General features: G+C 43.9%; 1 protein-coding gene across 3 annotated transcripts in view; it reads left to right on the top strand.

Moving 5' to 3' along the window:
* Positions 1-308: 308 nt before the first annotated feature.
* Tmem255a (transmembrane protein 255A) overlaps positions 309-11,338 on the top strand; it is a 70,013-nt gene continuing 58,983 nt past the window's right edge. For 2 of the 3 annotated variants that reach the window (XM_004647663.3, XM_023707920.1), the window contains exons 1-2: positions 309-464; positions 7,193-7,335. In XM_004647663.3, coding sequence (XP_004647720.1) covers positions 407-464; positions 7,193-7,335 — 201 coding nt within the window. In that variant the 5' untranslated portion in view covers positions 309-406. Of the gene's footprint in view, positions 465-1,038; positions 1,099-7,192; positions 7,336-11,338 lie in introns of those variants that run through there. The other variant, XM_023707921.1, reaches the window with a different exon arrangement.

Genomic DNA, 11,338 nt, shown 5'->3' on the forward strand with positions numbered 1-11,338 from the left:
TTACAGAGAGGGCACGTTGGCCTCAGGCTGAAGCTTCCTTCTGTTTCTCGGCGCAGCCCGGGCCCCAAGGGGCTAAAACGGCTCCCTGTCTGGCTTGGGAGGCTGGGAGGTGGATAACTAGGATGGGGAGGCCAAGGGAGGGGGTCTTGCGCAAGCGCAGGTCCCTGCACGGACGCCAGAGCTGCTGCCTCCAGGAGGAGAGGGAGGCACAAGAGGAGGGAGGGAGAAGAGGGGAAGGGAGGGGGAGGCGGCACTTGGTCTGCAGCGCTCCACCAGAGAGGCAGTCTCTCTCAGCTCTTGGAGGGGCCGGGAGAGGCTGCCGTAGAGTAGGATGGTCTGCGAGGCTCCCTGAGTCAGAGGCGCTTACAGCAGCTTCGGGGACTGGGGCCACCGGGCGGCTTTCACCATGCATCAGTCCCTGACTCAGCAGCGGTCCAGCGACATGTCCCTGCCCGATTCCATGGGTAAGTCTAACCGCCTTTCCTCCCGGCGGCGGCGGCAGCAGCAAGGAGTGAGTGCACTGCGTGCGCCCCTGCCATCCCAGAGTCCAGAGCAGGAAGCAGGTCTAGGGGCCCCGCGTGCCCCAACGTGTGGGTGGCGGGCCAGAGCCCTAGGGGAGCGGCCCAGCTGCAACGCGGGCGACGCGCGCCAATATAGTGTCGGAGAATCTCTGCCCCGGAGTGCGGGTGTGTGCGTGCTTGTGTGAGTGTGTCCACAGACTTGCAGCCGGTGGTAAACCCCAGCTGTCTGGGGATCAAAACACTTCCCTTCAACCTGCGCCTTCGCTTCGCATTCGACGCTCCCTCTTCGCAAAGTCCTCTCCACTTCTAAGAGCTCACGACTAAGGATAATTAGAAGAAGCAGGATCCTCGCCCCTTCTCAACTCTCTGGAGCCGCAGTGGTGGGGCAGGATGGTTCGCACCTCGCTGATGGGGGGTTGCGCAACTCTGGGGGATGGGCGGGGGGAGGGGGAGGAAGGTTTACAGGAGGGGAATTCCTGAGGAATCACTAAAGACTACCCAGCCACACCATCTGCAGCGGCAGGATCAACGTTCCTTCAGTTTGATTCCTATTCTTTTCCAAATGCACGGAATATGCGTGAGTGTGAAATGGGGGGGGGGAGCGCGAGAAAATATCGAGCGCTAGCCCGCGCAGCTCCTGAAGTCGCGCTTTTTCTCTCCTACTGGAATGGAGGGGGAGGGGCACCTTTCTACACCTTTCCTCGCTGAAACTCAGGGATTGCTACCCTGGAGAACCAACTCAGCTGCCCCTCGAAGCAGCTTTTCTGTAGTTACAAACAAACAAACAAACAAACAGCAGCAGCAACAACAACAATAACAAATATCTCAGTGCCTCTCAGCTCTTAGGCACCTTCCCAAGCTCTATGATTTCACTGGGAGGAGAAATTAATTTGGAGCCCAGGAGAGCGGGAGGGGATTGTCAAATCATGGTCCCACCGAATGTTAACATTTGCCTCGGATGCACTTCAGCCAAATCAAATTCTCTTTTTCCAACATGCTGCAAAATACATTCTGCAAAATCCCTCCAACCCAAATTCCTGCCATCCAGATTGCCCTTGTCATTTAGGATGAATTTGAGGGAACAAGTCGAGGGGAGGGGCAAGAAGGTCCCATCTCCTGCCTAAGCACCCAACTGTTTGCAGAAGACTCAGTGTCAACAAAATTCGTTCACGGAACGGGTCCCAGAAAGTGTGTCTCGTGGAAAGTGGAAAGATCCACATTCTCAATGATTTTGCATATTCAGCACAAGAATTTGCTGTTTTTATTTTTAAGGACAGTTATTTGCAACAGTGTCCAAAGAGGTCAGCTGGGTCTGAATCCAGAGCCCAGTGGTAGTAGCACCAGATTCATATTCTCTCTCTCTCTCTCTCTCTCTCTCTCTCTCTCTCTCTCTCTCTCTCTCTCTCTCTCTCTCTCTCTCTCTCTCTCTCTCCTCTCTCTCTCTCTGCACTCCTTACCTTGGCCAGCTGTGGCGCCAGCGCGCCCCTTACTTCCTCGCACTAAGCTGTTGCGTGAGGGCAGCTGAGTGGCACAGGCAGGGCAAGGGTTCCGCAGAGACATAACCGCTGCATACAACCACCTGCAAACCAGGCCTCCTGGCCCCGTCTGACTGCGCAGAGTGCGCAGACTGGAGGCCCAGGACTTTCGGGGTGCTACTCGACATCCTGTGGGCTGGGAAGAGAAGGAGAGAGTTCTTTCTTGGACTCCCTGGGGGCCCCAGATAATTTTGCATTTGGCAAAAGGTCTGCGCAACAAGCTGAGTGGGCTTTGCCCAGTCTCATCGCTGCGGGAAAGGAACCATAGATCTCACGCAGACGCTGAACCGGCACACACCATGCATTCCGCTTTTTAAAGTCCGCAGACCTATGGCACAAGCGAATTCCTGACTGAAGTGGTAACCCTAGGTTTCCTCAATTTGGACTGGGGAGTCTCCCTGGAGTTCCCTGGCACTGGTCCCACACAATCCAGGCCTGAATCAGCGTCTAGGCTACGTAGGAACTACTCCCATTATCTTTGACAACGCCACCTTTCCTAGCATGTGTGGAGGGGAAGAGTGAGTGGGTGGCGTAGTGTTTCAGCATTCAAGCACTTTTTTGGGGAGGAGGGGGGTTCCTTTACAGTCAAGGCACAACTGCAGCCAAAACAAAATTTAAAACACACACACTGACCCAAAGTGCCTGCACTGTACGTTTGCTAGTTGCCTGGTTGTGAGCGGCTAGTCCCAGCCTCAGAGCTGGACAAACATTGGGCAATAAAGAAGATGGTAATTTGACTCCTGCGCCCCTCCATCCCCTCCCAGCAACCCATCTCTCCATTTCGACAACACTGCCCCCAGGCGCTAAGACATCTCTACTACAGCAGGCATTCCCTCCTGAATAACACATTCGCAGTTCACCTGGAGGCCTAGGATGTCTCCTTCAAAGAACTGACTAAAAGGCTGGAGGTAGTAGTGGCTCTTAGTGCCTTTAAGCAAGTGTTTGAGAGATTGGCAGGGCCTTGAGGCCATTGCGTGGGCAGTCACCTGTTTCCACGGATGCTCAAGATTGGAACTTCCTGGTATCCACCTTGTGTGGCAAAGCTGATCCAGGTAAGTAAATCCTAATAGGTTCAAAAGATCAGCTGGGAGAATTACCACCAGTCAGCACCAACTCTGCATATTGAACAATATACTGGGCCTCCATCTTTACTGCACACCTATAAAGGTTAAACAGCCTACCTACTCTCTTGGGAGGGGTAATCAAGAAGATGTGTAAAGTAAAACACACTTGAATAGAGACACCTTTCTATCTTCTAAGCAATCCACATCTTCATTCCTATCAGATATATATTCCTGGAACTGGTGGACATCATGTGGATTGTGGACCAGACACACAGTTATACTTGTTGCAGTTACAATTCATATACTAGAGGGGTAGTGCTTAGCAACCCAAGGACATGAAATAATGAGTGACTCTACTCATCTTGATCAAGGACAACTTCTTGGAGGTGAATTTTGAGCAGGTTGCAAATGAAAGGAGAGACTCAGATTCAAAGACTGAAATGAAGGTAGGAACTCTGAGGAGAAGGACCAGAAAAGGGGAAACTTGAAAGGGGAGAGAGCAAATAACTGGCTACCTCTAGAACTGTGAAATATACTGATCTCCATGATTCTGAGATAGAGGCAGGGCACTGCAGAGAGGGAGGGCTGCAGGGGTTCTGTAGGGAGGCTGCTGGGGGGCAGGGAATGCTATGCCAATGATATTTCAGATTCTCACTGCTGTTGGTTGCAGGAGTTGTTATTTAAGTAGAAATATACTGGGCACAGAGTGGGCCAGATAGCTCAGTGATTTAAAGCCCCTGGTTAGGCAGACACAGGGACTGGGGTTCAACCCCAGTGTGCTGTGCCTACCCTGCCCCTGGGGCATGCTGAGACCATGACTGAGACTGGGTGTGGTGGTGCACACCTGTAATCCAGGCGCTTGGGAAGCTGAAAACAGAAAGATCATTATGAGTCTGATCTGTGTAGTGAGACCCTGTAGACCCTGTACTAAATACATTAAAAAAAACAACAAAATATACTGCGAACCAAGTAGATGGGATACTAAGGCATATTGGGGTTGTGAGACTAGATGACCAGAAGGTTTTCAGTTCTAGGGAGCCCTTAGATGTGCTCTTTTTAAAAATCAATCTGTGACCATAGGTAATATTTATTCACACACTTCCTTCTACAAATCTTAATGAGAAGAGAAACAATTCTGAGTTGTTCCTTTTCTATTCAGCAAGTACTGACAGCTTCCAAGGTTTTAAAAGTATGATAGATATTGTTTTCAAGTACCTGCTGTTGTTCTGAAGTAGCTCATGATGTGTGTTTTCATGTATGGATTTACTAAACAAAACTGGAATAAGATGGTCTCATGTTCACACATACACTTAAAGGAAGCCCTGACTTATACCCTAATAACAACAGGGTGCAATATTCCCCTCCTAAGATAAAACAACCACCAGTAAAATATCCTGAACAGTTACAATAAGCTGCCTTTTAAGATCCCTGGCTATACCTTCAGAGAATCTACAGGTATGATTTGGTTTAAGTAGATGTGAGTTTTATTAAGGCAAATTGACACTGAAGATAAATTAGGGGTAATTCATCATTTGGAAAGGATTTACCCAGGAATTCTCTAAAATAGTTAACTTCTCAAGTGCAATTAAAAATCATTTTATTTTGTATATAGTAATTATGGTCCTTATAGTGTAAAATAAGGAGTGATTATGGAAATGTGATGGTATGGAGAATAGATATTCAACTGAGTGATGGGAAAATTTTTGTAGCAATTTTACTCAAAGAAAATCCTCACTGGAGGCAAGGCCCCTGGGGGGTTGTAGGATCTTAAGGTTTCTCAACTAACTGAATTTTCAGTTCAGGTTCTAACGCAAAGGGGAAAAAAAAAAGCTTTTCAAATGACACCATGTGGTTTGCTGAGTCACTTTTCTGACCTGGCTCTTGTGCTTTGAAGATTTAGAGTGATATTTACAAAGAAGACCCATGAGCTGTGAATAAGATTAAAGGTCAGTTGATAGGGAAGGCACAGGTGTGGGCTAAGCAAAACATTAGAGACACTGTACATACATCTACTCTCCTTCAGTGTAGTCTTAACGGTTTCATGTGTGAGATACCCCCTTGGTGTTTCAAGGAGTTACCTGATTCTTTCACCAATTTCCATTATGGGGGGCTACAGATCCTGCAACAGTGACAAAGGAGGAAGAAGATAAGAAGGGAAGGTGGTCTTGGTGATTTTACATTTGAGCCCCTTTGTGGAAGCAACTCATGTTCTTACTAAGTATGAATTATCAAATAGGCTTAGGGGTCCTGGTTTAGAGATTCATTTAGAAATGAAATCCAGAGGAAAGATAATTAACATGTGGGTAAACAGAAGAAATAAGTTGTTTACCCAGTCCTTGTTCCCTTGCGGTCTCTAAGCAGTGTGAATCACTAGCTTTGCTCATCTATTTACTCATAATCAGCTCACCATTTGCATCACCAACAGCCTTCTCCCATAAATGACCCTGGTGTCACAGATGTCTCTGGGCTTTATGTCTTTCCACATAGAGGCTGGGCATACATCTCACGGGAGTGAAGCTATTTCTCCCAATTCTCTTTTTCTCACCTCTCAGGGTTAGACTTGTGCTTTACTATGTGAGTGCCTACAAGAGCTCAAACTACATTTATGTTTCTATGTAAAATAGTCCTAGAATAGTACTGAGTTAGAAATGACCCTAATGACTCAGGACTGTTACTTTCTAGGCCGAAATCAAAGGAGATGGCTAGCCCCTTCTACTTCCCGTGAAGCCTTGGGCTGAGATTAGATGGGGAAGACAAGATCCATGGTTGGGTGGGGTGGAACTCCTGACACTTTTCTTTCACATAGGAGGGGTATCTACAGGGTGCTGCAAAGCCAGAATCACCCATCACCACTGAGCCTCTCAGTCTCTCTTGGTTTTTTCTCTTCTTGCCCTGCCTTTTCTTTTCCCTTCCTCCTAATGATGCAGTCTGTATAGCTTCTGTCCCCTACTTATCTCTGAGGATGCAACAAGGCCTCCCAGAATGACTGGGTCTAATAAACAGACTCAAGGACTTTCTTTGAGGCCATAAATGACAGTTAAGTCACCTGGGTACGTGAACCTATCGTAAGACTCCCCACTTCTTCCTTCTCCTCCCCCTCCATACCTCCACCAGAGAACTGGACTTGTAGCACTCCCCATTTCATTATCCTGACACCATCCCCAGCTCCAGGTGGTAGCTCTCCCCTAGTATTTCTTCTTGAGGGGCCCCTCCTCATGCAAGAGAAACACCTGAAGTTTGGAGTGGCACTTCACTCTTTAAAAAAATTAAATTGAAAATTGAGCTGAGATACCATTTTTCTATCTGACTTAATAAGCCTGTTTTGGAAGAAAATATTGGTTTGTGCTATCATGTCTGATAAGCCCTGAGTAGGAGAATGAGTTTCTCATCATTTATATTTATGCCACCTTCACATAAGTCTAAACACATATAAGTTATAATCCTTCCCATCTACCTCCCCGATACATATCTTTGTGGACTAATGGCCTCCAGACACATACTTTATTACACACATTTGTTATGTGGCAAATATGGCCAATGCACCATTTTAAAGTTTATACATGAGGTGGCAAATGTCAGAAATAAATGAAAAAGAAAATCTCAGTACCTGGTTTGGTTCTGATATTTACACTGAAAAAGAAATTTCCTATCTCTAGATCATGAGGGGCAAAAAAACCCTTCTCAGTTTAATATTGGCTTTAAAATATTTTTATTTAATAACTCCATAGAAACTCTTCCCATTCATCATATGCCCTATAATTTGGCCTAAAAATAGTCTGTTAAGTGAGTATGACACATCTTTTATACAATGCCAAATGCACAAAAATTGTCTTGTTTTTATGTAACTGATGAGATTTGTTCTGTTGTTTATTTTCAAGTTGGAAATATTTTTATTATAGAAGAGGCACCTATAATTGCAAAAGTAGAAGCTCTCTATCTCCCCATAATTCCCCTTCCTAGCGAGAACTCCAGTTATCAGTAGGTATAGGAAAATAACCCTTCCTAATAATCTTTTTATACATCTCTTTCCCAAGCTGAAGTGAGCAATTTCAGTTTCTCTGTGTGCTTTCAGGAGCCTTCAATCGGAGGAAACGAAATTCCATCTATGTCACTGTGACTTTGCTTATTGTGTCCATGTTAATTCTCACGGTGGGCCTTGCTGCAACCACCAGGACCCAGAATGTGACTGTTGGAGGCTATTACCCAGGAGTTATTGTAAGTATGAAAAGCTGATGTAAGTCTCTGCAGCTTGCTGGTTGCACAAATATTTTGATGGTTTTCAATTCTGTGTGAGTTTGTAGTGTTTGTTCAGATTTCCTCCTCAGAGCTCTTTTTTTTTTTCTACAAGGACAGCAACTCTGGGTCTGTTAAGAAGACAACTGGACTGAGACTCACAAGAATCTCAGTGCCATCCCTAAGTAGTGTGATCCTAAACAGGTCATTGTATTTTTTAGTGCCTTGATTTTCCAGTTTAAGAGGTATTCCTAGCTAGCAGTGTTAACTCCAGGCTGAGATGCTTTCTTTCTTGTCGTCTGTTTTCCTATACATGATCGAGGTTGTTTGACCTTCCCTAAAATTCAAGAATCCTGGTGGCTTGATGTTCTGCATCCAACAGCACTGATCTTCAAATGAGCCTGATTCCTCTCAGGACAAATGTACAGACATTATGCTCCTAAAGCATGTATATTTACTCATTTATAATATACACATGTACATAGAACTTACACAAACAATGAAAACTCAAACATGTGATAAAAAGGAAATAATAATTTTCAGTGTTTCATACAAACTAAATGAAATGTCACACCAATGTGAAGTTGGCCATTAAAGACAGTGGCTATAAATCTTTATTTCAAATGACCCACTAAATCATTATGGATACTTTTGGCTGGTTTCTTATTAGATTTGATTGGACTGTCATTGGAATCATCCTTTGGTTGTTGTTCAGTCTCACAATGTGGCTGACAAAAAGTTCACCCCAGGATTTAGAAGTTCTGGCTCCGCCACTTTGCCCTTTTCTTGGTGCTCACGTGTGTGTATATTAGTAAGTTCATCTTCAATTTGTGACTTTTCACAGGAATCTCGCCAAGCCTCTTGTCCCCTTAGTTGGAAATACTTTAGTTAAAACTGGGTGGTACAGTCTAGGTTGCATGGAATGTGCCCTCTTCCCAGATGATAGCTCACTTGATCATCTGACATTTGCATCAATGTTGGATGCCAGTGGAGTCAATTTATTGAGTATTAGTAGCACCTAATATCTTTTTTTAGACAGAGTCTTGCTATGCAGTTCAGGCTGGTCTTGAGCTCACTATGTAGCCCAGGCTGGTCTCAAACACATGGCAACTCTTCTGAGTGCTGGGATGACAGGGATGCACCACCACACCTGGCTCTTCCTATTTTAGATGAACAATAAATAGGAAACAGATGTTTTAAAGGTTTCTTGCCATATTCAAGAGGATTGTTTTACCCACACCCGGAGTGCATGCAATTCATTTTGTATATAGTTTGAATTCATTGGATTTTAAAATTCTCATTTACCAGCCTGAACAACACAGGGAATGCCTGTCCCCAAAACAAGAACAAGGACTAGGGAGATAGCTCAGTGGTTTAAGTCCCTGTCTGGCAAACCCAAGGTCCAGTTCTATCCCCAGTATGCACCCCCCAAACCTTCCAAAAGCCAACTCCATTCAGGTTTATGCACACTTCTACTGAATCCAAAAACCTAATTCTGGAGGTTGGATCATATTTTAATATCAACTAAACAGCACCCTAGTTGTAATTGCTAAGGAACAGAAATCAAGCTTAAGATGGTTCTGTCTCTCTATTAAGACAACAAAGAGCTAAGATTATTTGTTGTTGGTGGTTTGTCTCCACCCCCTCTCTCTTTTGAGAAATGAGGGTTGGAGAAACAAAAGGGAGAGAAAGGATTAGAGATGATGCCTCTGACAAGCTAGCACTGTCCATTCCACACCCAGTCTCTTCAGTACCCCTTGCAAAAGTGGGGCTTGGTGTGGGCTGTCTGGGCTGCGTCTCCCAAGAGCTGAAGGCTACCTAAGGAAGTTCTTTTTCAGTTTTTGGGCAGACAGGGTACCCCAGTTGGAGGCAAGTATCCCACAGGCAGCCATTGCTGTTCAGTGCCCTTTGTTAAACGTGTGATGTGAAAACACACCCAGTCCACTTCCTGTGGTGAGGCAAGAAAACCAGTCGTCAGCAAAATTGGGTTTTATTTTTAAACACAAGCAAAGGAGGAGGGAGGAAAAGAGGGGTTATGAGAACATTTTGGTGGCTTAAAAAAGCAATCTATAGGGTCTGTGTGACTTTGTGTGCTTCAGGTAGCTGCACTAGTGAAATATTTCTGACTGATGAGCCAAGATTCAGTCTACGTGGGTGAGGGGAAGGTATATTCTATGTCATTTAAGAGTACAAACTCCTATTCACGAACAGTGCCTGTGAACCTTGTCTATAGAATATCTGACAGTGGGTGGCTAGGTTGGAATACATTAACAAAGGAAGGAGGGTGCATGATTGTTGTTATTCAAGTACGTGACGTTCAGCTAGCACTGGGAGTTGAAGCAGTAGGGGCATGTGTCTGGATGCATGGGTTTCACTAAAAGCTAGCATGGAAGTGTTCGTACGAGAGCTTTCCTGAGTGGACAGTGTGCCCCAGTGGTTTAATCTTTAAAATTTTTCCCAGAATCATTGTTCCTGTAGATCGTTTCTTTAAAAAATTGGTTTCAATGATAGAAAATTAAGGGGAGAAAAAAGCAGGTTGAAAATTTGAAAATCCATTTGAGTTTATGGGTCAAATCATGTGATAGCAAATGCAATTAGGACTCCTAGCTCTGAAACAGTAAACATTAGGCAATCCAGATTTGCTGGGGAATGGAGTGTTTTCACTAATTGAGTAGTTTGGTTATCATGGAGCTACTACATAAACTCTAAGGCAGTAGTCGTTTCCATCCAGGTATGAATAGGAATGGCCTGGTGAACTTCTGAAAAATGCAGATCTCCTCCCTCTCAAGAGATTCTGATTCTGGGTGGGCCCTATGAATCTGAATTTTCTTTTAATGTGCTAATCTTTGGTTGAAGAAATAATACATGTTAAATCTAAATTTTATTTATTTATTTGGTACTAAGAACTGAACTGAGGACCTTGCCTTTGCCAGGCATGCACTATGCCACTAAGCCATGTCCCAGGCCACTATTTCTTTATTTTTGAGACAGATTTGCCATGTAGTCCAGGCTGCCTTTGAACTCAAAGCAGTCCTCCTGCCTCAGCTTCCCAAGTGCAAGGACTACAGGCATGTACCACTACGTAGGGCTAGATCTACATTTTACGAAGTACCCCAGGGGACTAACTAGGTGGACCAGCAGCTAATTGGAAAACTAAAACACAAAAATATGCTTAGTAATAAAACCAGAAGAACAATATTGTGACATTTTAAGATTCTATAGTATCAAATTGGTCTTCTTGAATATAAATTATCATTTTAGAAATCTGCAAAAAAAAAATCGGCTTATTCAGAACTCCAATATATTGGGCTCTGATTAAATGCATTAACAATACATGGGAATTTAAATTTTAAAAAACAGATAAATTAAGGAGAAATTATTAGATCTGTTGTATAGCCGTACTATACAATTCATCTAAATATTGCTGCCAGTTAAAATGTAATTAATTCACTTTGCATAACTGTGCCATGTGAGCATTTATAGAAGCATTTTGTTTTGCCAAACCAGATGAATTTATCCAGTGAGGTACATTATCGTGCTCTGCTTCGCTAGAAGGTAGTACTTGGTATCATCATTCTAAGACATATAGGCAGACATGGATCATAAAAAGATGCGCTAATGTGTACAGGCTGAAGAGTAGGTTTCCAAAAATTAAGACTTACTGACTGTGGAAGTAGCAGTGCAAGTCAGTGGTAAATGCTACACTGCCTTGTGGAAATTTTCACTTTGATTTCATTAATTCTTTAAGTAACACTCATCAAACTTGTATTTTAGCTGCTTATCATTTCTAGAATATTAAATTTATTTAAATGAATTTGTTAAATGAACACTTTAATGATCTAAGCCTAATTCAATAAACAGTTTCCATGGTACAAGTAATACAATAAAAAATGACCAAGAAGGAGAAGAAGAAGAAGAAGAAGAAGAAGAAGAAGAAGAAGAAGAAGAAGAAGAAGAAGAAGAAGAAGAAGAAGAAGAAAGAACT

Source organism: Octodon degus, unplaced genomic scaffold, assembly GCF_000260255.1.
Source record: "Octodon degus isolate 3935 unplaced genomic scaffold, OctDeg1.0 scaffold00319, whole genome shotgun sequence".
NCBI lineage: Eukaryota > Metazoa > Chordata > Mammalia > Rodentia > Octodontidae > Octodon > Octodon degus.